General features: G+C 32.7%; 1 protein-coding gene across 11 annotated transcripts; it reads right to left on the reverse strand.

The window, feature by feature from the left end:
* Positions 1-105: 105 nt before the first annotated feature.
* Positions 106-27,973, reverse strand: LOC111044440 (splicing regulatory glutamine/lysine-rich protein 1). Of its 11 annotated transcripts, none has more exons than XM_039428139.1 (10): positions 27,609-27,915; positions 23,886-24,500; positions 21,840-21,930; positions 21,081-21,201; positions 18,414-18,678; positions 16,963-17,276; positions 16,372-16,480; positions 11,568-11,812; positions 10,966-11,133; positions 106-650 (listed from the first exon to the last, which is right to left on the reverse strand). In XM_039428139.1, the coding sequence occupies exons 2-10, from the start codon at positions 23,958-23,960 to the stop codon at positions 623-625; spliced, it is 1,416 nt and encodes a 471-aa protein (XP_039284073.1). In that variant the 5' UTR covers positions 23,961-24,500; positions 27,609-27,915; the 3' UTR covers positions 106-622. The 11 variants fall into 11 exon arrangements, with proteins under 11 accessions (XP_039284073.1, XP_022185287.1, XP_039284072.1 ...); XM_022329595.2 differs by having other exon boundaries at positions 11,568-11,815; XM_039428138.1 differs by having other exon boundaries at positions 23,886-24,516.

Raw genomic sequence — 27,973 nt, forward strand, 5'->3', positions numbered from 1 at the left:
ACGAATTCAAATACCTATTCTTTGAGTTCCGTAATTCCTGTTTAACCCTATTTCTAAGGCTCCTATACTCTATCAAACTGTCCAAGTCAACTGTCTTTTTAAATTTTCTATGGCTAGATAAACTCGAAAGTAGACATAATGAGAAACCTAATACATACAGGATAATTCAACACATTCATTGGAGGTATATAAATTAATGTTTGTATGAAATAAATAAATATAGTGGATATATTATTCTTATGCAGGCCAAGATTACACTGCCAATTCAATACGCGTATGCAAATATTCATCTAGAGTGGACAATAACATAAATCTAGTTGAAGTGATATTTTTGTCATGATATAATATTATAATAATTGATAGTGATTGAAAATGTTCATTCAACTAGTTTCACATTACTTATAAATAAGAATTTATCATCACATTAGTATGCAATAATTTAAAGCTTACAAATAGTACACATTGATATCTTAATTTTCATATATTACAGGATGGCATTCCTTACTAAAACTGAGAATTAGTAAATAGTAAATAAATACCGTACTCAACTTGTTAAAAGTTGAGATTGTATTAATTGAATAAATAAATAATATAATTCATATAACTTTATAAGCGCTTTATCTCACAGTCTTCTTCTGTACATGTGATACCTGAAAAAAACAATAGAATAGCATTGAAAAAAGATAAACTATAAGAAGCAGAGGACATTTCAAAGTTGAAATAATTTATTTATATAAATGATAAATGGTCTTTAGATTGGATACAATCAAACGGGTGGTTGCACAAATAAATGAATAAATGAAATATGCCAAAAATGTTTAGTTCAACAATCCTATACACAAAAAGTTCTCACTTGCACAACACAATTATTAATTTACTAAAAATTATAGAGAAGTATGAATATGATCTACGGGAGTTGACTTCTATTGTAAAACAAGCAAGGTGACCTGACATAGCACTCCATCATGGTGTTTTGTGTAGCAGATCAATAAATGTATTCAATTTCATATCACGACGAAAGTTTTCACTATTTCTAAATTTTCGATTCAAATCAAATCAAATTTTATTCACTCGAAATTCATACAAAATATTAACAAAAGTATAACACGACAAGTTACAAATGAACAAGATACTACTCACAAAAAGTACAGTATGTTACTGGACTTTGTCCGCGAATAGGAGTCAGATCCAATGGTTATAAGTAAGATTATTTATTTTATAACTTGATATAGTTGAAGATTTAGTAGGTCTAGGAAAAGGAGTTGGGAAGAAGAAAGATTTAGAAATTAAGTATGATGTAATGAAGATGATTGAGTGTAAGCTCGCACATAGATACAAAACAAGGTTTTTTAGTACCTATCATTTACCATTATAAATTTCACCCATTTGTAGAAAATGAGCGATAATGCCTATCAATCTACAGAGAATATAGTAAAAATATCAATCAATTCCATAGTGTAGTGAAAATAAAAGAGCATAAATGGAAATATTACGATAGATTATTGAGAATAATTCAACAGAAAGACAGTTATTAGTGACATCATCGAGATAAAAACGTATCACACAGAATAAATTGATGGAATATTCAGTAATTATTACAAGGTTGATTAGATTTGTGGATATATATGGCAACTTATTAACTTAAAACCTTAAAGAAGCTTTCAATCTCAACTGGCGAATGAAGCCATAGCCAATGCTTAGTTTTATTCATGAAGTCTTTATGGGAATTTATTCTTCTCAAATCAGTTGGTAGTAAGTTATAAAATTTCGGAGCAAGGAAAAGAAAACACCTCTGAAACAGGGTACAGTTCGATTTGGGAAGCCTAACAATCATTTGAGTAGTTTGCCGTGTTACAACAGAAATTTCAACATCATTGTTATATACTGAAACAGATCTGTTACCACTTAATTGATAAAATAAAGACAGAACCTTCAGCACATAAGTGTGTCTCAGTGGTAGAATATTCAGTGCTTTAAAATTGGAAATGTATGTGACCTCCTATTAACTCCCTGTATAATCCTTATTACAGACTCCTGGAGCACTACAAGCCTTTTATAATGAAAAACAAAAATGGATGCCCAACAGAAAATTCCGTATACAAGCTTAGAATGAAAAAATGCATAGTACATAATCCGTAAAAAATGTTTAGGGAAAAACTGCTTCAAGTGATGAAATCGTCTTATCAAGAACATGAAATACATCATTATTTTCTGTAAGTGGGAGTCCCAAGTTAATTTATATTCAAGAATCAAACCTAAGAATTTTATTGTATCTGATTGATTTATCTCATTACAGCTACACGACACACTATTACAACCAACTTTATGACATTTAAGAGAAACTGGAAAACTGAAAGGAGCTGATAGGAGAAATTTATATATTTAGTTTTAGATACATTTAGTGCTAATTTATTAAATTGGAACTAACAACACATGTCATTAAGATCCAGCTGCATCATATTTTGCAATTTTATATCACTGTCAGAAGAATATGCTAACGCAGTAGCATCTGCAAAAGAAGTCAAAGAGCCTTGAAAGTTATGGGAAAAGAGATCATTCAAGTAAATCAGGAAAAGGATCGGACCCAATACCGATCCCTGAGGTACAACACAAGTGATCAAAGCCAATTCACTACTAAATTCACCAATGGACACATATTGTCTACGATTATACAGGTATGACACGATCCATCTAAAGGCCACCCCCCGGATACCAGATTCATGCAATTTGCGTAAAAGAATGCAATGATCTACCTTTGCTTATTGAAAAATTTGAATTGCTTGTAAAAACCGATTAATCGCTTCTTGAGTAGTTTTTCAAGTAATTTAGAAAAAATATAAAGCAAAGAAATTGGTCTGTAATTAGAAATGTCGGTATGCGATCCAGAATTGAAAATGGGAATCACCTTGGCAATTTTCAGATCGACAGGAAATCTATCCTCCAAAAAAGAAGTATTGAAGATATCACATAGAATTGGAACTATTGAAGTAGCCTTGAGAAGTTCAGAAGAAATTGAGTCAGGACCTGGAGACTTGCCCTTTTTCAATGAATTTATTTCATACAACAGTTCGTCAGGAGTGAACGGACTTAAAAACAAATAATTACAAGAACGATAAGTTTTGAATTTGCGTTCATACGATTTTTTTGTAGCATCATCTAAATCAGCTATAGATAACACAATTTGTCCAGAAATTCTTATGAAATAATCGTTGAATTTATCTGCCAGAACCTGTTCATCCAAAATCACATATTCAAAGATATTGGCTTTGAATAAAGCCAATATTAAGGCTTAAAGTCTTAAGCCTTTATATTGGCTTGAAGTCAATAAAGTCAATTGGCTTAAAGTCAATATTCAAAGATATTGGCTTTTTCTTAGAGGATGATTGACCACAGTAACTATTAATAATCTCCCACTGTCGCTTGGTAGGGTAGGCTTTCAAATTAGAAAAATATTTCACCTTCTGCTCCTTAATTAATTTGAATATTTTATTTTTAGAAGTAATAAAATCAATTTCAAGTTGCACATTATGTGGGGTTTTAGAACGTTTTTTATAGAGTTTGTCTCGATTCTTTATTTCTAAGCACAAGCTATTCATCATCCATGGCTTTAGAAATTTATAATGCTTTTTTCGATTGCAATTGTGAAAATTTATTTATTTATTTAACAATGACAAAACAACTCATAAAATGATTGGAAACGAAAAAACAGGCTCATAGCCCTTACTATTTCATTCCCGAATTTTGATTACATATTAGTCCAAAAGAGGTTATGAGGTTAAAATTGAGTAGTAGCATCGTCTTTGTAAGAATTTAGCACATTCATGAAAGCAGAACATTTTACATCAACATTATCATGGGCGAGAACACGCCTCCAGTCATGCTTTAATAGTTAACTATTTAGTTTCTTATAATCTACTTTTTTCCTAATTTGTGGAACCACATCATTATCATTTGTGTTTTTAATAAGGGACAATGAAGCTGATACAGCTCTGTGATCAGTGGTATTTGATTTAATTACCGCGCTATGTATTTGATTAGTGTTGAATTTTGATTTGAAGAAAATATTATCTATACAGGTAGAACTTACATTAGTCACTCGAGTGTCAATGTTGACAAGAGATTCAAATCCATTAAAGCTCAGCATTTCCAAATATTCGAATGCCTTATCATTGTTTATGTCATTAATATTTATATTAATATCACCTAAAATTGTAGAGTTATTGCTGCCTTTGTCATTCTCCAAGAAGCCACCAGCAAGATAATTTAAGAAGGTATCAATACAAAAAGCTTGCCATCTATATAAACTTAAAACATTAAAAAAATAGTTAGATATTTCGAATTTCAACAAAATGGAATCAGCACCCTGAATTTCCACATCCAATCTTGAACAATTAATCCCCTTATTGGTTGATACGAAAACTGCAATTCCAAAAGCTCGTGTTACATTACTGCCCGCAAAATAGCCAATTTAGCCATCAATATTAAACGGAGACGTGTCATCAAGTGGCTGAAACCACGTCTCAGTCAATACCATTATGTTAGGTTTCACTTTCCAACAATTAATGTAAGCAATAAATGCATCAAATTTTTTATTAAGACTGCGAATATTTTGGTGAATTATCGTAAGATTATCGGCATCAGTCACAAAACACGACTTTATCTCGGTAATGCCAATTAAATATTTACATTCTTTCATCATTTATAGATCCAAATGAACTTAGAATAAATAATAGAAATAGGCTCCGAAGAAAATTGTTTACATGTACCAACAATAGGTGAATATCCATACTAGTTACATCATTCACACCACTAGCACTCAGATGAAAACAGATTGAGTGATATGTAAGGGAACGTATATGAGTGAAGAAAGAATCGGAGATGGAATTGAAAAGATGAAATCATTTCGATATGATTAAATTCATTGACAAGAAGTAATACGCTTACTAAAGGGGTTCAACGTCAATGAGACTCATACAAAAAATAAATAAAATATAAATGAATAAATATATAAATAATAATTATTCAGCTATGTGTTCGGTCAATTGTAAAAGTACTATTAAAAATATAATCTAGGAACTTCGTAATGCGAAAAAAATTGTTTTGATACTTTCAAAAAGTAGTAAAAAATGATAATAATAATCAAATAAATGATTACAATACTCATATCAGCAAAGTTTACATCAATAGGTAAAACGTTCGACAAGAAAAATAGGGTCTCTGAAGTGAATGGAAAGATAGAAGAGTAGGTAGGCGGTGCACTATAATATTATATAAATAGGTATTATATAAACATATATGTAAGAGACACTAGTTGTGTCAAATACTTGTGAGAAATAATTCTAACAAGCACAAAAATAACATGTAATGTGGCTTGAGTCCATCAATCTAACTCATTGCGACATCCCTTAATTCTAAGGGAAGTAATATTTATAAGAGAATCATATTTTGGCGATGTTATCATTTCTTTATTTCCTTAATTTTTTGGCAACACAAATTTTTCGTAATTTCTGCGGTTGGAGGGCCAGTCAATATAAGTTGAGACAATTCACTTCCAGTAACAACAAGAAAAATAATGTAATATCAGTCATTTAGAAAAGAAATCAAGAAATTCATATAACAACTAGACAACGTGATTTTTTCTCTACTTGATAGGTATAAATCTAATTAATAAAAAGATGGTTTTTAAAAAATAAAGGGTACTACAAAATTTTTATATTGTTTTAATACAGTTTTTTTTCGGCTATACTATGCTTTTGTCGAGGTAGCCATGTTAGTGGGTTCACTTTGTGTTGACAGTAATCCACTTGTCAGCTGATTGATTATGAATAATTCTATAGCACTGGTTTACTAAACATCCCACGGCGTGGGTTGCTTTTCGTGGATTAGCGTGGGTCTACTTTGCGGTGGGCCTAAACCATTGATGAGCTAGACGCAGTTTAAACCGAGCATCTGCATGGAGGCCAAGTCGAGTTATTTGTTATTTGAATCAACTGCTACATTTTTTTGTAATGTACTACTATTGGATTGACATGTCAAATAACAGTTTAGCTGGTTAACTCAAGATTGTGAATACTCCTAATCTGTCGATATTCATGGATTCTAGATGTAATAAAAATGATAGCAAGCATAAAATGCCAGTAGAAAAGATAGAATGTTAATGTTACAAACACAATCATAAAACCATATACGAAAAACTAAAATAAATACAAAAACGTCAAATAATTGTTGTTCATAATTTTTTTGTGGATACAATATTATTTCATACCATATAATAATCGGGACAAACAACAGGCTTGTTATTTATTAATTATTAATGAATTTTTGGTTAGATTTTTTTTTATTTAATGATGACTAGAAATCGAACTAATCACAACTAATAATAGTCCAGTCAATATGGACATATAGACATAAAAAAGGGGATATGATTGAAATATATTGTAGTTCTGATTTTTTTATATATCATTTGGATACATAAGAGAAGTCTAGAAGCAATTTCTTTATGCAAAATTTCCTAGTGCTAGATACAGGATGGCCCAAATACCTGTATTTTTGAACATAATAAAGTTAGTTATTAAACCAAAATGACATATTCGAAAATATATTAAGCTATATATCATCGCCTACTAGATCTACATGGCCAGAACATACAGCAGTTCAGCTGTTCAAAAGCGTACACTTCAACCCGTGTTTACATTGAAATCCCTATGTCGAATGGAATTTTTCATGAATAAACGTTAATAATTGAACTCTACTTTTTCGAATAAAGGGTTGTTATTTTATTTTACCAATACAATTTTTATCCTTCATCATGAATTTCAAGGGTAGTAGGCCTAATCATTGAGTTCTCTTAATATTCTTAGTTATTGGTTAACCAATTTGTAGGTTACCCTTGTTTTAAATTAGCTTTTTCAAATTCAAACACGTTTTTCAATATTATTGTCAAAAAATATAGTGTAAAGTTGAGTTGCTTGAGCTTTGAATTAGGCCTACCTATTGTTTTTTCAATTTTGATTATAGTATTGCTCAATTTCTACGAGAGGAATTACAACCACGGGCTTTTGTAGTATGCTAATATTTTTATAACTTTATTAGATTTAAGAAATTTTTAGATTAAACATAATTTTTTTGAAAAGGTAAATTGGTAGGCTATCACTCATTTTATTATATAAGTCACTATTGGAATAAGAATTCTTCTCAAATCATAACAAGAATGGCTTAAAATAGAAAACATTTGCAGTGTAGGTTATCTTTAGTATTAAAACAGAACATACAGTACGGTATTTCTAACAATATTATTATAAACGAAAATATGTGATCAATGATTATACTGTTAGCTTACTCAGTAAAAGATTTCAATATTCAGCCTGATCCAGTAACTTATATAAATCATTTTTATCTAATTGTTTCTACTCTTAACAAAGAGAGTTTGACACAATTTGAAAATTTGACGATTCCCCCGATCCAAGACCGTGAGCAATACATCTTACTCATCGGAAGTAAGTACCGGTAAGTAAAGTGTTCTTTATGGGTTATGGCTGATCGATACAGAGTAAATAATAATTTGTTGCAGAGTGAGATATCAGAGTTTTTTTATTTATATCATATGTAAGACCATGTCATATCATGAAAAATCTATGTATATTTTTCAATAGTGGTAATGAACCAATGATATGTCTATTGACGCTCTGGTAGGATACTACTTGAAAGATTTATTCTTGGTCACAACAGTAATAATATGAATAATATCCTGATACATGAGAATAAGGATATGATCACATTGAATGGGTATGTGCAAATTTACGTCGAATCATGCATGACCCGAAAAACAAAATTTGAAAAATGCTATTGAAACACGTTGTTTACACTGAACGCAACCAAGTGCACGCTTACAGTGTGAGTCTTCCTTTTGCTCTTTTCAGAAATTGTACGTTTCTCGTCTGCACGCTTGGTTATACATAATTAAGCGCGCTCTTGCACAAATTATATTAATATTTATGATGGTATCTTCTAACATGCAAAGGCTAGAGTCCCCCAGCTAAGTTAAGATTATCTGCTAAATGGCAGGGGTATCATTATAGCGCAATAACCCAATTCAGTGTTGCTATAAATTTGTCATTTCATTCCTTGAACTGTTATTTCATATGCTAAAAATTTGTATAAAATTTGAACATTTTCTGCTCATTTAGTTTTGAAAATCCTGATAAAACACAGATAAACACTGGAAACGCCAATTTCTAGCACACCTTCTAAGCCCTTTCAATAGCCTACATAACTAATACACCTCAAGTTACCTGTACCTGAAATTTTGTACCAAACGTAAGAATTTTCTCTTGAATTTTTAAAAAGCTAAGAAAACGCAGAAAAATCGCCTATTCTGGGCGATATAGAAGTCAATAAGGTTTAGTTATTTTGAATTTCTAGACCCTATAACTGAACTTGTATTCAACATTTTTCTGTCAATTCTTGAAAAAGCGATTACCGTATTGGTCGTCTTTGAATTTTTTTCAATTACGGTCTCAGTCACTACACCTCCGAGTTTACGGAGGTAGTGTCTTAGTGCGCCTGTAGAAGGTTGAACATTAACTATATTTCATTTCGATAACCTTAAAGTGAAAAAACACTCACATTCTTTTGGTGTGGCGACGACCGTTTCGAGTTTCTGTTTGGCTTGAGAATGTACAACACCAGCACTTAACGGTCGTCGTTACACCAAAAGAATGAGTTTTTTCAGTTTAAAGTTATCAAAATACAATACATTGTAATAATATTGGTAAAAAATATGGATAATCAACAACGAATCAACTTAAAACACGATTTTCTTACTTATCCGGGTGAGTAAATAGATTAATGGGTGAAAGAATGAGTGTCATTTTACTTCTACCTAATATATATTAATATAAAATATAATGTCAAAAACTAATATGTTCATACTTCATTCCGTTTTGAAGCTCTGCTATTCGAATTACAGCACTATCTTTAATAACTTCTGCTTTATCAATTACTCACAGTTGTGGGATCAGAGGAAACACATACCGTAATTCAAAACGATACAGGCAGTTTTAATGATTCTAAACTTTGAAGAAAGTATATAGGTATATACAGTAGTTCAATTGATATATTATTCATGATTGTAAAATTAATGTCACAATGTTAATAAAAAAATTACGATGTTAAACTATACAGTTAATTTTGTAGACCTACCAGGGTACACTATGTAATATTAAATTTTTTCTCGATTAAAATCGAATCTTCAATTCGAGATCTATAAAACTTGATAGTAAATATCAGATTAATCGATATGCGGACAACTTTTTAACTGAGAATTTATCGTAAATAATTGTGTTGCACATTCCATGGTATCACCGAAACTGAGTTAACAGAATTAACAGATAAATAGATCATTATAAATATAGAGGATATATATAAATTTAAAATAACAGTTACGAAATAAAGTTTTATTGAGAACAAATGTAAAATGTAAATTCTAAACTTGTAATTTATAATTCTTTGGAATTTAATATCGGTGACATGTTCATGACGTCGACACTGGTTTTGAGGTGGGGCTTTACTCTGTACTTGTTAGGTCCTTCTCTCTAAAAAATGGTGGCTGGTTATGTGTTCTAATTTTGTGTTCTCTGAATATTTTTCTGTTTAATTGAATTTTTAATGTTTTAAATTGAGTTTTGAACAGTTTTATGGTGTTCTAATTTTGTATAAAATTGTTTTGTGTGTCTACAAGCCTTTAGCCATTGTTTTTCAACTATATAAATGGATAAGTATTTAGCTTGTAATGATGTTAGATGCTTAAGTGTGTAAGGTATTGTTTTGTGGATTTGTGTTGTATATTGCCAAAATTCTTCTGAAGATTATAAGTTGGTTTGCTCTGAAAACTGGATTTCTCATTCATAAGCAATAGATCCATTCATAGTTTATCAAGAATCTACCATTTTGGAGCCGTTAACTTCCTTTAAGTTAATAGGTGTGAAATGCTATCCAACCTATTTAGGAGAAATTGGTAGCACGCCAACTATTTTATAAATTGTAACTCATTCTCTATTAAATGTATATGCCAGACATGAATCATATTAAGTCTAAAAAAGCTTTGATAATATATATATATATAATATTTGTCCTACACGATTCAAAATCAACACTTTTTTACTTGAACGTTTTGAAATAATAATGAATTTAGTCTTAAACTCCGAATAGAGTAGAGCGCACCCGTAAATACATCGTACATAAATTCGTCAAAAAGAAACTAATTTAGTTCATCAACAATGTTTTTATAATTTATTGTTGTTCAATAACATGATAATTGTTATTTATAAACCATGACTCTGCTAAACTTAATACTTTTGTAAAAGAAGTAAGTTTGAATTTGAATAAGCTATCTTGAAACAAATAACCTACAAATTGGTTAACCAATAACTAAAAATATTAATATAATTCAATGATAACTACCCTTGAAATTTATGATGTAGGTTAAAATTTGAATTGGAAAAATGAAATAACAAGTCTTTATTCGAAAAAGTGATTATCACTTGAATTATTAACGTTTATTCACGAAAAATTCCATTCAACATAGGGTTTTCAATGTAAACACGGGTTGAAGTGTACGCTTTTGAACAGCTGATCACCTGATGGTTCTAGCCTTGTAGTTACGTAAGCGACGATATTATAATAAATTGGATACATCTACAGTGAATATTAGAAAATGTAAAGCACATTTTTATTGACTACTTCAAAAACTCTGGTATTAAGACCAACCAACTGGTGAAAAGAATTGGTACCTAGCATAATTGTAATAAAGTATTGAAATGATGAAATAACAGAAAATGGGGTTGGAGTTTTTATTTTAAAAAATTAAAGCTCTTCAATAAAATGTGTTTTATCGAATTCAATGGAGGAAATTCGTTGATATAGAAATGCTTAAAGATAGTCAAAGCTACAGGAACAGAAACTTACCGATCATAGCAGCGTTCGTTCTCGAGCCAATCCTGGTATTTATACCACCACTCCTCCCACTTGATATAGTCCTGCAGTGTTAGATCTCGCAGATATCCTTGTTCTTTGTAATGAGTGTAGCGGAACCTCACATCATCCCAAGCTCCATCCGGAAATGAGGCAATACCTCTGCTTTAAGCAAGAAAATTAACCAATCATAGTAGTTACTCAGAAAACAGTAATCAATATTTAAATGATTAGTGAGACATTTAAGTAGCATTAACATATGCTTCGTCATACAATACTATTACACTTCAGTCATTGTATTTTTCAACCTATGTAATGAATAAAATAGTTATTTACACAATTTCATTTCAATCATATTCCATATAGGAATATATTTGTTGATTTAATAGTTGATTGATTAATATTTGGTTGATTTCTAACCTAACAAGTCAGCAATTTAATACAGTAGGACTGTACTTTGTTTGTACGCTCACATGAGTCTCAACTCTACATCTAACTCGTGTGTTAAAGACACTCTTTATAAAGAGTTGTATGTTTAATAAATACCTCAGACATGACTTATAAATAGATAAAAGCTTGATGAAGTGGCAAGTGACCTGTTTGGGAGTGCGGCGGCGGCGGCTGAGGGAGGCTCAGTCGGACTGTCCATCTCGACATGGAGCTGGTCGCCTGCGGTGATGCGCAGGTTGCGGTGCAGCTCCGTGTCGCGATCGACCGACCACTGCGCCATCTTGCCGAAGCGCTCCGACAGGGTCAGTCGTGGTCCTCCCGACTCCGACGAAGACCGCTCAGAATCAGAACGCTCCACCTTGATCGTCGGCCGGCGACGTCGACTGCTCGACTGCTGCCAATATTCCAATCATACATTAATAATCTCTTCTTCAATCTATATAATAAGAGAGAGTAGGGTTGGGTTTGTTCGCATCAAAACATGTCAACTTGTGGATTGCATACCGAAAAAACGGTAATGATTTAGATCTCCAAATTTTGCACATAGATTCTAAAAATATCAAAATCGTGCACCTCGAAGCCCAAATTTCAATTTTCTTTCTAGATTTTTTAGAATTAATGTTCAAATTCCATTTATGGGACATGAAAATTTCTACAGAATGGCTTACATTGTTGTAAAATGTGTCTGTTTATAAGTAAAGAAGTTATAACGTTAGTACAAGGCATCATATTTTGAACGCAGCCGTGGTCTAGCGGTAGAGTACTCGGTTGAGGCGCGAGTGTTCCTCGGTTCGAATCCCGAATTCCTCAGTTTTTTTTTGTACTCAATTTTTTCCCTTGAAACGTATTATTATAAATCATTTTTTAAAGGAAGTTGTTTTCATTAAGATTGATCATAGATTTCATCAATTGATTATTCCATGTAAAATTTTGCAACCAGTACAAATGAAATGGACATGGGTTTCATGCTGTGTCATTGGAATTCATAAGAAATGCATGAATAGATAGATCATAATAAAATTAGTACCGTAATAATTGATATTCTTCAGTTATAATGTCGGCCTACTATTACACACAAATTATGAGTGAAACGAATTTGTAGGTATTTGTAGGTAAAACGAAATTGAGGAGGATCTAATCGATACTAAAATAGATGTATTGAAGAAAAATCAATATGATACTATGAGTTTTTAAGTATTATGTTTTCTTCAGTTACCGAATCTATACTAATAATAAAGGAAAGAACTGGCTTATACACGTACAGAATAGGAAAATTATGTTTGATGCATCATCACGTCTGAACTACTCAACTAACTTAAAATTTTGCATAGATTCTTAATTAACCGAGGATTGATATAGGCCTATTTTCAATTCTTCAAGATTACATTACTTCAAGTTTTCAATTTGTCATGCTTCCAGTTGTTGTATAGAAACAGCTGAACATTTCTTTGGAAAGGGAGATTAGATGAAAGGTATGATTGGGATCCTATTCGAATAAAAATAACTGATTTTCTGTCCCATCAAAATTTTGGTCAGCCATCTTATCTTGGAACCGCCATTTTGAATTCAACTTCATTTTTTTAAATTGGAAGGTAGTCATATAATACATGATTTTGATACAGAATTTCAAGAGAAAATAAAACCGCACATCGATTTCTCAAACCGTTCGAAAGTTTTTCTCATTCAAAGATAGTGATAAATAATACATCTATACTATAATAATGGAAAGAACTGGCTTATACATGTAACGGGATAGGAAAATTATGTTTGACGCATCATCAGGTCTGAGCTAATGGACTGAATGACTTGAAATTTTGCATAAAGATTCTTTATTAACCGAGGATGGTTATAGGCCTATTTTCAATTTTTCAATATTTTATTACGTCAAGTTTTCAGTTTGTGAAGTTTTAAAATAGACCCTTGCGGAGCACGGGTTACCTGCTAGTCTATATAATAAGAGAGAGTAGGGTTGTGTTTGTTCGCATCAAAACATGTCATCTTGTGGATTGCATACCGAAAAAACTGGAATGGTTTAGATCTCCAAATTTTGCAGATAGATTCTAAAAGTATCAATCTCGTGCACCTCGAAGCCCAAATTTCAATTTTCCTTCTAGATTTTTCAGAATTAATGTTCAAATTTCATTCATGCTACATGTAGTTCCATACAGCATACATTGCTGTTGGCCTGAAATGTTTTTTATAAGGAGTTTATAATGTTGTTAAAAGACAACAATTTTCCAGCGGAGCCGTAGCGTCATGGTAGAGCACTCGGTTTCGGAGCGACAGTTTCTCGGATCGAGTCCACATTCTTCCAAATTTTTTCAACTTAATTTTTTCCCTCAAAGCGTAATAAGATTATATATTATTTTTTGAAGGAATTTGTTTTCATTCAATTGAACTTGGATTTTATCTGATAGTTATATAATGTAAAATTTTGCCACCAGTAGGCCTAAAAATGAAATAGACATAGGTTTCATGTTGTATCGTACTATCTATCTATATATCTATCTATTATCACTATACTATAATAAAGGAAAGAACTGGCTTATACACGTGAGGAATTGGAAAATTATGTTTGACGCATCATCACGTCTGAACTACTCAACTGATTAATTTAAAATTTTGTATAATAGATTCTTAATTAACCGAGGATGCTTATAGGCCTATTTTCAATTCTTCAAGATTTCATTTTACATCAAGTTTTCAATTTGTCATGCTTCCAGTTGGTGTATAGAAACAGCTGGAAATTTCTTTTAAAAGGGAGATTAGATGATAGGTATCAAGGTACCTAGAATACATTGTATTGAATACTTGTATTCAATGTATTCTAGGTACATTGATAGGTATGATTGGGGATTCTATTCGAATAAAAATAACTGACTTTCTGTCACATCAAAATTTTGGTCCACCATCTTGTAACCGCCATTTTGGATTCAAATTCATTTTTTAAATTGGAAGGTAGTCATGATTTCGATATAGAATTTCAAGAGAAAATAAATGGTGAAAACAGCACCGATTTGTCAAACCGTTCAAAAGTTATTCTTATTCAAAGATTATGATAAATCATCCATCCATCCATCACCTATACTATGCTAATGGAAAGAACTGGCTTATAAACGTACGAAATAGGGAAATTGACTTGAAATTTTGCATAAAGATTCTATATTAACCGAGAATGGTTATAGGCCTATTTTCAATTTTCCAATATTTCATTACGTCAAGTTTTCATTTTGTAAAGTTAAAAAAAACCCTTGCGGAGCACGGGTTACCTACTAGTTAGTAATAATATGGTCTGGTCTATAAGAGTTTAACAGAAATAAAATGTAGTAAATAAAAAGACTAGATATTGTCCGAACTAAACTCCTGAGTTTACCAGAGATTGATAACGGTGTAACAACCGAAACCGGTATATGGATTTTTAATAAGCCTGTGGTTAGATAACTAACACAATATCACCTTCTTAACTACTCAGAAATTGATATAAAATATGATTATGATAGAATCGAGCTGCAATCAAGCAACAGATCAATCTTCAAATCTATAGATCCACAATTCATTACAACCCGTTCTAAAAAATAATCTTCTACTACCGTACTTGAAATACCTAGTCTTCATTAAGTCAATGTTTGTTTTTAAAACATTTTTCAAACTCAACTGCCAGTTGATTATCACAATGTTTTTTTTTACCAAAGAACACAATTTGAGCTTATATTCTTCTTAGAATTAGATACAAATTGATTAAACAATCTTTATGAAATCTAATACATTTCAGAAGTATTGATTTGCATTAGGTAGTTTGAAGATATACAGAGGTGAAGTCAACTATTACTTGTATAATACTTGTAAAACTGTCAGTCGGCAAGGTATTGGATTGAAATAGAGTGCACAGCGTGTAGTTACAAAGGAAGTTTATTAGCAAGAAATTGGTCAAGCTTGTTTTTAAAAATTACATCCATCAAATGCCTATTTTTCCCGAGCGACGCATCCTTTGAGTGGGTTCTTCACGTTCCGCATTGCCCACTCAAGCACATCAACAGGAATAATTGATGATCACCACACTTACGAAATATGTGCTTTGGTTTCACTATGTGGTTCGTGGTATTGTGGATTGACAATATGTGGTTCCAAGAAGACGGGGCAACTGCACATACCACTAGTATATCAATGCAAGCAGTACGCGCTTTGTTCTCTGGCAATTTCATTTCCAGTAATGGAGATTTTATGTGGTCCTCTCGCTCACCAGACCTCAAAGTATGTGACTTTTACTCATGGAGCAATTTGAAAGAGCCATTCAAGAGTTGAAGGCAGCAATTCAAAACGAAATTACACATTTAATGGTGATATGCTTGAACGGGAAATGCGGAAAGTTATGTACCGATTCCAAGAATATGTTGTTCGAGAAGGAGGGCATTTGATGGATGTCATTTTTAAAAACCAACTCGGCTAATTGTTGTTAAAAAACTTCCATTATAATTCCTAAACTTTTATTTTTTGCTCTTTATTTCAATCCAATAACTATAAAATTGACAATTTATTTTGAAATTACCCGATCCATCTGCACCACTCTGAACCCATAAATTATTATAAATGAATATAAATCATGATTCTTATGAAGGTTGTTCATCAGTGGAACGCATCAAGTTGAACATTGTACAAGATTTTTTAGGTTTTTTTCCTGACGAAATATAATATATAAAAATCCACCTACAGTGTGGATCTAGTCACTATCTAGTCGTGATCTCAATCTTATTTCTCCTACTTATGATCTTTATAAATACATGAATAATGAGGCCCTTAGCAAATAATAACAATTTTAGACTTACCTGGAATGGCACTACTTTTAATATAGGTTCTTCAGGTGACAGAGCTATATAAATATGTAAGTCTAACAAATAAATTTATACAAGGTAAACTTGCAGAATAATTTGAATAGTAAAGAAAAAATTTCACCTTGGATGATGATTTCGAGCGTTTGTCCTTTTCCTTGTCTCTTTTCCTCTGCTTGGTCTTGCGTCGTGGCTTTTCGGGCTTGGATCTTGGCACCGAAAATGAACGAGACCTGCAAACGGTGACTTCGACATTAGTTTGGGACTTATGCATGGTTGATGGGATGGATGAATCTCGGATAATAATTTTCGGTATTTTTTACACTACTGCATTAGAAAATACTAGGACATTATCAATGGTTCATTTCGAACCACCGGGAGTCGGCTACTGTGCGATCACAAATTTTTCACTCCACTTCCGTTGTGATTTTCCAAATTAAAAAAAATAGGGGAAGTTACATGCGTGATCTGGTGTTTCAAATCATTCCAGTTTCCTTTAGTTTCGAGCAAAATGTTATGGCAAACAAACCTAAAATTTTTTCCTGTAATGTTATAGATATGCACAACAATAAAAAAGATGGAATTGTAAATTTTTTAGCAAAAAATTGTAAAATAGAAATAGAAAACACAAAAATTAATGAGTGATTTTGGCAGAGTATGGATTATACTGTAGACTATATTATTGGATTATAACATACTAAATGTATTGTAATACCTTGAGCGTAGGCCGGGCCGAGGTGACTCTACGACCTTGGCCCTTTCACGTTCTCTCTCACGTTCACGCTCCCGCTCCCGCTGCTCTCTTTCCTTCTCTCGCATTTCCCTGTCCCTCTCTCTTTCCTTCTCTTTTTCTCTCTCCCTTTCCCGTTGTTCTCGCTCTTTCTCCCTGTCCTTTTCCTTGTCTCTCTCGCGCTCACGCTCCTTGTCTTTTGGAAGTGGAGGTCTTCTTTTGGTTTTTGGTGAGCAAACCGAGCATGATTCATCCGAGCAGCTGCTTACAGATCCGGAGGACAAGCTTTCCGATCTTGCCTGAAATAAAACAACAATACAATAATGATAATAATATATTTATTATAATTTATATATTATACTACGAATGGTAGCTAGATATGATTTTACCAATTGCAAGGTGTTGTTTAGTGGAAAATTATTTGGATATGTTTCACCATAATATAAATATTATGTATATGCATATTCGTATTCAGTAATCCTGCAGATGTCCAGAAGTTGAATTATAATTTGAAAATGATAAATATATAAAAATGAGGCTCAAAGAGACAATCAAGACCTCTTACTTGCTCTACAGATGAGATTCTAACCATATTGATGAATTATAGTATACGCTATTAACAAGGTCTAAAGAAAGACGCCTGGACACCAATGTTGATTTTAGAGTCAACTCAATATGGCCGTTTCATATGTCACATCGGGTGGGGCATCTGAAAGTACAATCTATTTTGAACAACACTATCTCTGGGAAACTTGAATAGTAGTCCATCGGAAGACTTATTACACTTTGGAGGTGAGCAGTAGCATTTTTTATGTAACCCTCGATATTATGCAAGTAATCTATCAGGGTGGTCTATAATGACAGGACAAGTGTGAATATGTGTACACACACATGCTCGTCATGTATGTTGTGTTATCAGTTAGGGAGAGGCTTCGAACAAAGAATAGCTGTTTGTTATCAGCTTCTAACAACCAATAACGATAAATAAACTACTGGAAATATACAAATTTTAATGGTACAAAAATGATTTAACCTCAAATAGAGCAGCGAAGAAAAAATAAACAACAAAAAAATTGAAGATACAAAAACCTAACTTGAGGTCCGTCAAAACGTGAATTTAGTTGTGGGCGGGGCGAATGCTGTCGGAAGTCCGGTGAACTGTTCACCTGCTGACCTTGTCCGACCACGCAACATCAGCCGCCTAGAGCCTAGTTACGTTTGATTTGGAACGTGAATGGGAATGTTTGACTAACCAGCCGGAGCGTGAGTTGTGAAAGATCCCACGTGGTGACCCCACGTAGTTAAACCAAACTTATGGATAGTGAATGACCCGTTTTACACGTTCTGTAAATTCATGTTTTTTGTTCTGTTAATTGAATTCCTTCGTTATCATGGCCAAGAATTGCAACGTTATTGCCATGGAGTAGAACACATACCCTAGCAGGCGGTGCGGTAGGTCGTTTGCTTGGCTTTGAGCGGGCGGGCGGCGACTTGGGTCGTGTCTTGGGGGACCGCGCTCTCCCTGACCCCGACCCCCCCTTGCTCTTCCAGGGCGATGAGGCGCGCGCACTGGAGGGGGGAGGGGAGCGCGGTCTCAAGCTGCGTGATCTGCTGCGCGATCGGCTCCCCCCTCTCCCCCCTTCCGCACCCTCTCCACCCCCGGCCCCGCCGTACAGCTCCTTGAAGCCGCTGTGTCTCCATCTAAATTCAATTAATGATGCATCATTCATATGCCAAACATAAATCATAAAATAGAATAAGCAATTGCACTAAGATTATGAACAAAACTAGTTAGTTACTTTACTACGAAAGAAATAATACAGAATAATTCAGAATGAATGCCCAATTTCTTCATTTATTCATATTCATATTATTTATTCATACAATTAGTACATCATCAAAATGATACGGAGAGGAATAGCACAAGGTTACCTTATTTTTCCAAATTTAGATTAGGTTACACACAGTACGAAATAGGTTATGTCTTGTAGTTTTTCACTTCACAATATTTTCAGTTCTTAAATATTTTCACAAACCAGATTCTGATAATTATATTTATCTTAAAAAATGGTACTATGCACACAAACCAATTTCACATCAAATTACTCACAGAAGCATCAAGTTTCTATTGGTTTATTATAGGTGCCCTCTTTTTGAGACTTCTGCAAAAAATTGGGGTCTATAGACCATGATTTGTGAAAATGCACAAAAATGTTTATGTAGGCCAATCTCCTTCATGCTCCACTGTTTGATGGGGATTTCAGGTTTCCAATATACGAAGTTATGACGGTTGACTTTACAGCTCACATGAAAAGTTGCCTCATCGGCATCGCTATGAACGAGATTTACCTAAACTGAACGCTTTTTGTGCATTTTCACAAACCATGGTGTATGAAACCTACTTTATAGATGTGTATATCGTCTAAACAGGTGGGCATATGGAACACTTATAATATACCATGCTTCAATAATTCTAATGCTTCAATAAGAGTAATTTGATGTGAAATTGGTTTGTGTGCATAGTTTTCCAAGATGATTATAATTTGAAATTGAGATATAAATTTTGAATCACTCTGTATTATACTTATACGATATTAAACAACGAATTCAGATGTCGGCAATATAACAATAATTGATCCACTATTGATTTAGAGCCATATTATTTGATAGAGTAATGCCATAATGCAAAAGAAAGTGGAGAGCAATAAATTTTTCACAAAGCATGTTCGATTGAAAAATGATATCTATTGATTATTAATATATTCAGTCATAAGTAATTTAGTGTTTAGTAATGAGCATTGTCATTTCATGGAACGAGTAACGGAAATATGGATTCTAGTAATGGATAGTTATTGACTAATGAGTAATCCAGTCATAAGTCAATGTACCAATGGAACATGGAAAATTGATTCAAGTCATGAATTAAATTCTATGTACACATCTTTTGGAAATGTATTCAACTGTTCGCTATCATTGCTTGAACAGTAATTATGAAGTAGTTGTACTATTTTCTCAGATTCGGTTCTACAACTTTGCAGTTACAATCAAATATTACAGAACCATTTAACAGTATATCAAATAGAAAGTCATATTTATAATCTAATTGTTAATCATTCTAGTTGAATGAATGATTTTTTCTCAATTGATATTTGAAACATTAAATTTTTTATTTTGTTAGATTTATTAATGTTTTCCATAAGTTTAATCTATTTGTTCGTGATGTTTTGTGTTGATTTGTGAATTAGTATTGTATCAGAGGGTCAAGTGTAATAGAGGGCCAGCTGCGCCCTATCTTCGCTCTCCAAGTATTAAAATTAAGGCTTAAATTCAATATTGATATATATTTTCATTTTTATAGTTCATAAGCACATTTTTATCGAGTCAAACTGTAGAATAACATAGATTCCCGCATACGTTTCCATCGAGAGTAGCCTATATAATTTTCTAATTTATCATATTTTTATTCAATGTTTGCCATTTTTTATCTTGAAGAAAAAATTCTTTCTTTAATTTGTTTTTTCGAGAATGGAAATTCCTTCTACATGAAGTGATGAGACTGTTACAATTTATTATTACAATACACCTAGACTGTTATACGTTACAGTACTCATATCTTATTTCAGTAGCCTTTTTTACAATTTATAAAAAATGTTGGCAAAAGTCCATGAACAGACTTGAGTTCACTGAAATTAAGATGATGAGATGGAGTTCCGGCGTAACTAGACGGGATGGAATTCGAAATGTAATGATAAGAAACAGAATGACGGTTACAGAAACATTATAGAAAATGGATGAAAAAGGACTGCAGTGGTACAGACATGTGGAGAGAAGGGAGGACGATTATGTGGGAAAAAGATCGTTCACTTATATGTCGAAGGCACTAGGAAGAGGGGAAGAGCTAGGAAGAAATGAGAAAATTGTATCGCCCAAGATCCTGTAGAGAAGGGACTAACACCAAACGAAGCCCATGACCGAGACTCCTGGAGGCCTCTGACCAGAAACGCAGACCCCACCTGAGTGGGAAAAGGCTGAGAAGAAGAAGAAATAATTTTGAAAATAAAAAACAGTATTAACATATTTATGGCGATCAAGTAGATGAGTACCTGTTGGGATCTTTCTCCTCGACTTCCAAAAGCTTCTTATTCCAATAGCTGCTCTTGTCAGGCCCTTCCTTGCGAGCTTTCTTCATCACGTTGTCAAGTTCTCTTCGTCGAGGAGGAGAGTCTAAAAAAATCATTACAATTAAATTACTTCTTATGCTGGATAAGACTATTTTATACAGATTCCTTTTTTACTCAGAAGACAGAATAAGAGAGTGCCAAGTTGAGTGAAATAATCAAGAATAAGAAAATATTAGAAAATAAAGTTGAATAATTGAGAATCCAGTACTGTACTTTTCTCAAGTCTTTGCACTAATTGAGTTTTACCGTTCCTCGGACATACATCACAAATCAATCATCACATTAGTAACTTGACTACATTTGGACTAATGTATTAATTAGAATTGGAACCGTTTTGGATTTGAGCCTGTGGTGCTTTTCTGAGAGTTGTGTAATTCTGAATGATTGATTTGAACACAGGTTTTGAATACTACTTAAAACAAATTGTTCAAGAATACACTCACAATTGATGAATATTTTGAATGTATTACACCATATTATGGTGTTGAAGTTCAAATTACTTTTCTACATGCTAAGAATGACACAAAATAAAACTGGAAAGTAAAACGTTTTCAAACGAATGACGACCTTGGTGTGAGGCATCTTCAGGCACTCATGCCTTGGATTTGAATACTACATTCCAGTTACATTTTTTCATATAAATAATATATATATATATAGTTTTAAGTAGAAGTCACTTACTTCTAGATCTTCCGCCGGCATTTGAAGAGTAGCTGTCCATTCGCAGACGGGATCTTTCCATACTCAAACGGCGCGAACTGGACGACATTGTCTAAAAATAAAGAAAATACATTGAAATGTTTTGTCTGGCCGAGAAATTGATTAAATGCTGATCTAATTTAGAAAACACGGCAACAAAATTGAAGGTGATTGGAAAGTTTATCAAGCTTTTTGTAAATATTGACAAAAAATATTATAAAATAGCCTATAGTTGGTTCAACGTTTTCAAGTATCAACTCAATATTTTTCCAATGTTTGCTTGCAAATAGAAATTAAAGAAACGTATTTCTGAAAGGAGCTAGAATTTTTTAATAAATTTATGAATAGTTTATTCATTAGTCTTATTATGGAAGTAAATCGGTTTAAAATTTCTTACACAAACATGTCGTTGAGTTTTCATAAGAATAATACCCAAAATACAATGAAATTTGGTATTATGAGAATGTATTTTCATATAAAATAACATTTTTGAAGCTAGGCTTTGTCAATTTGAGTCATTATTCTACCTACGCCCTCTATATAATTACAGTAGTGGAAAATTATTGCAATATTAGTGGAGCTCATAGCAATTGAAAACACATATAATAATTTTGACAAACCTGAGTTCAAAGCTTTCTACAGTACATTTTGATCACATAATCCTCAATTATTCAATGAAATTACAGGAATGGAATAATTAATCATTTCAACGTTACCATTCTTCAATTTTTAGTTAGGCCTACTATTTATTATCTAGTTGGAAAGCAAGTCAGTCAAAATTAATTTTTATTACAAAATACCTAGTATGATTAAATTTTTGTAAGTTGAATTGAGCACTACAATTCTTTTATACTTCTTTAAACTTCAATTCTTTTTACACTTCTTTTGAAATTACTTTACTAGTCCAGATTGCATTCCAGAAGCTGAGGAGTGGAAAGAGAACTTTCTAGTCTTCAATATAATAATACTGTTTCAAATCTATATAACTTACTGTCATTTTTGATTCACAACTGATAATAAACATTTACCGTACCTAATGGATTTATGAAAATAAAATAAATATGCTAACCAACATCAATAATTGTACATATAGTTTTAAACAATGTATATTGGAACCGTTTATGAGATTCAATAAATACAGCATGAATTATAACTAAAATTTAACGATTGATAGGTACATTTTTTACAACTCCATGTTTTTACAATACATGAATAATGCACAGAATTGAAAGTCAACAGTTAGATTACAAGTTACTAGATTATATTTGGCATACTAAATAATTGTTTAAATATGGTGGAATAATAAATTGGTTCATAATCGTATACATGAGTAATAATTTTTTTCAAGATTGAGATTGATGGAAAAACCTTTCTAATTTATATATTTTTTCAATTATCATTGAGTTTAAAGATTTATTATCAACATATTATTTTCTACTTGTCTTATAAACATAAAACTGCAAAAATATTTATCAATAAAATTCAGTAGAATAAGTTACATGATTTCGTATAGGACTGATCGGAAAAAATTTATTTGAAATCAATCTAGTTTATTCTCCACTGAAAGATATGAAAGTTAGTTCAGCTCCATTTTTTAGTGATGATTATCCCACATAAGCCCAAGACTTGTGCGCAGGTAATAGGCCCTATGATGATGAGAGATGAGTGGATCCACAGGAAGTATAAACAGAACTATTAGAAGAGGCCAGTTAGTGGAGCAAGTTTCAAGCAGTCACTGGTTCTAGTACTGAGAGCATGACATTCAAGTACTCACTTTCCCATGTTCAAGATCATGACCTCAATCAAGTTCATTGTTCCAGTTTTAATAAAAATAAGTGTAATAATAGTCTTGACAAGTTCTTCCCCCAAAAAAGAGAATCTTAGCTATCCTGACAAAATTTTTGTGTAAAGAAAATTAATACATTTCAAGGGAATTAGTATGCCAAACAGTACAGGAAAAATGTAAACAAAAACATTTGTGTAATTGCTGCTTTCAATGTAACATGAATACTGAATCAGGAACCTTACCAAACCATACAGCCAAGTCCATATTTTTGCGGATTTCACTGGCCGAAAACTGAACAAGCCGAACCGACCGAGCATTGAAACATAACGCCGAAATTAAAATGAATTCGGAAAGACGAAAACGGGAGCGTAAATTGTGTCGACATCTCGAGAGATCACGAATCAGCTCCGAGCGTGCCGGACCACACCGAAAGTTTCCACCGACTTTTCCGACTGGAGACACCGGGCGACGATGGTTCTTTCATTTTCGACCGGACGCTTAAAATAATTGAGAGGCGTACATTCTCGAACTCGTTCCGGCGCCACATAGTTTGTTCCGACACCGAAATAAAGTTCGATAAATATAGGTCAACTGCCACCTGAATAACCGCACGACGTGAGTGGCAGGCACGCACGCGAATGACACGAGTCCTCCGAGATATAGAATCACTCGAACGGATGAATTCTAGAACAACTAGATCACTTCAGCTCAACTGTTTGTTGACTTGATGTATGAAGAGGCGATCCTACAGACGACATTGTCCATCCACACAACAGACGTTACTTCTTCAATTTGCAAGAATTGATCAGCCATTAATTTAATTTACTTACCTTTATTTTTATTGAGTCACTTACTATCTACAAAAAATGAAAACTATAAAAACATATTATTATCAGAAATTTAGAGATTAAGTATAAGTAGCAATTACAATAAATAATAAAAATTGTCATGTTATATTGCAGAAGCTTGCTCTATTAATCAAAATTAACTTTACAATTAATGAGACAAAATTGGAACGTTCAAAAATTTTGCACAAAAACATGGTAGTAGAATGAAACCAGAACATAGAGTACGGTGGGCTATATAAATGCATTAAAAATGAATAATCCAATAAAATTTTTAGCAACTAAGTAGAGCGTTCATTGTATATTTTCCTCAAAGTACTTTTGGTCCCTATTTAACGGTATCACTGTCGGTACCGGTAAACTTCATCTAATGTAAAAAATATAATAAAATATGAAAATTTAATTTTGGCTGCACTTTGGTAGGCCTATATGGGCCGCGAAATCAAGCATTGATAACTACACATAGATCGATAGGGGAGGTCAAAACGAAATCAGCCATGTAACACATTGTCGATTTCGCCAACAATAGCTGAGATACAAATATTTAGCCAAAAATTTCTTATCAACTTTAATTTTTTATATCCTTCCCATACATGACTACAATGGAATAGCCTAGTAGAATCTTATGTAAAAATTTGTTTAGGCCTATGTAGGTCACAATGCTGAATTCCGCGGCCCACACTAAAGTAGTCCTTGCTTTTTTTTATTACAATACTGTAAACTTATGATAGAATATAAAAAAAAATTAACCTTTCTTTTAAAAAAATTCATTTTAAGCAATTATGTAGTCACTATTAAATTTTATAAAACTTTCAAGTGAAAAAGCACTCACATTATTTGATGTGGAGACGTCCGTTTCGTGCTGGTATCGCACATTTTCAAGCCAAACAGGAACTGAAGTGTTTAAGGTTATGAGGGTGAAATTTGGTTGGGGTGGAGGGGATTTTTGGTGGTTAATGGAGGAGTATTTAAATGAGTTTGTCAAACAGGGTGTGGGAGGAAAAGTTGATTTGGTCATTTAGAATATTGTTTGGCTGTTGTTTGGTGTGTTTGTATATTTCAAACTGTTCTAGAACATTTAATTTTCTGTTTTTGTGGGAATAGTGGAGTATTTCGAGGTTGTTGTCTATGTCAGGGTGTGTGTGGTCAGTGGAGATAATGTGTTCTGCAAAGGTGGAATGGGAGGACGGATGGGTAATGACTCTTGTGTGTTCTTTGAATCTTATATTGAAATTTCTAGCTGTTTTACCTATGTAGAATTTGCTGCAATCTCTACAATTTAGCTTATAAATTCCTGGTCTATTGTATTGATTTTGAGAGGTGTTGTGTGGGGACAAGAGTTTTTTGTTCTGTATGCAACCTTGTATTTTATTTTCTTGAATGATGCTGCTATTTTGTAAGTTTTATTGTTGTGGTATGTGAGGGTGACGAATGCTGTATGATTATCAGTGTTGTATTTGTCAGAGTTTTGTGGATTGTTCTTGTTGTTTTTAATTTTTTGTAGTAGTTTGTCAATCATTGAGGGTTTGTATCCATTTTGTTGTGCAATATATTTTATTGTGTGCAGCTCAGTGTTGTAATCTGTGGTTGTCATTGGGATATTTATTAATCTGTATAGCATGTTTTTTGTTGATATTTTTCATGATTCACCATCACAAAACAGAACCAATCATTCAAAACATTCAAAATATACAGAAAGCCCACAACAACCGACACCACAATCCATTGCACTTCTAATCACCCTATCCAACACAAACTTGCAGCCTACAACCACATGCTATACAGATTAATAAATATCCCAATGACAACCACAGATTACAACACTGAGCTGCACACAATAAAATATATTGCACAACAAAATGGATACAAACCCTCAATGATTGACAAACTACTACAAAAAATTAAAAACAACAAGAACAATCCACAAAACTCTGACAAATACAACACTGATAATCATACAGCATTCGTCACCCTCACATACCACAACAATAAAACTTACAAAATAGCAGCATCATTCAAGAAAATAAAATACAAGGTTGCATACAGAACAAAAAACTCTTGTCCCCACACAACACCTCTCAAAATCAATACAATAGACCAGGAATTTATAAGCTAAATTGTAGAGATTGCAGCAAATTCTACATAGGTAAAACAGCTAGAAATTTCAATATAAGATTCAAAGAACACACAAGAGTCATTACCCATCCGTCCTCCCATTCCACCTTTGCAGAACACATTATCTCCACTGACCACACACACCCTGACATAGACAACAACCTCGAAATACTCCACTATTCCCACAAAAACAGAAAATTAAATGTTCTAGAACAGTTTGAAATATACAAACACACCAAACAATATTCTAAATGACCAAATCAACTTTTCCTCCCACACCCTGTTTGACAAACTCATTTAAATACTCCTCCATTAACCACCAAAACTCCCCTCCACCCCAACCAAATTTCACCCTCATATCCTTAAACACTTCAGTTCCTGTTTGGCTTGAAAATGTGCGATACCAGCACGAAACGGACGTCGCCACATCAAATAATGTGAGTGCTTTTTCACTTGAAAGTTTTATAAAATTTAATAGTGATAATAATAGTGGAAACAAGTTGGATAACCAACAACAAATTATGTAGTTCTTAATTGCTTGACATGAGTTATTAATACTTTTGATCAATTAATTGAATGGATATTAATGGTAATTTCAATGTAGACTTACAATTAATGATTATCATTGTAAGTCAGAAATTCCCCTGTCTACTACTTGTTGTTCCGATTACTCATTGACAAAAGAATTAGGTATCCTACATTTATAGGAATATTTACTTATCGCTTTTAATTTGAACAAAAATTAACAATAACCCTAAATTGTATTACAAATAAGACAATTTCATTAATAGCTTTGATTTTTTATGAAAAATACAGTTCATATTGATTTTATATAGATTTTATTGAACTAATTCAGTAAAGGGAATTTGGTTTACTCAAAAAGCCAACCTATTTTGGTCAACGCCTTTTTTTACAACACCTCTGTTGAACTAGTATAGTATACAATTATTCCAAGCACATAATCTATGTAAAGACTTGAAATCATCATAAAATTTATCAACTTACACTAATTAACTACACCAACAAATAGAATTAACCAATTTTTCCGAAGGTAACGGTAAGCTATTCAGCAACGTAGACAGTAAACAGTGAAACCTCAAACATCGTAAATTTTGTTATTCAATCTTAAAATTAAAAACTCCATAAGAACAGCTAAAATGAATTAATCACACACAACGTACACTAATCACTAGGTACACTAAAAAAATGAAATTCAACGATAAAAATTTACTTTTCAGATCAACTGGAATATTGGAAACGAAATACTCAGAACTAAATTTTACTGTCACAGTATCCGAGTCACAGAAAACAGAATATACATATACATAACTGTAACCCAACGAGTTTGTACCGTTGTACAGTAACCCAAC

This window comes from Nilaparvata lugens, chromosome 5, assembly GCF_014356525.2.
Source record: "Nilaparvata lugens isolate BPH chromosome 5, ASM1435652v1, whole genome shotgun sequence".
NCBI lineage: Eukaryota > Metazoa > Arthropoda > Insecta > Hemiptera > Delphacidae > Nilaparvata > Nilaparvata lugens.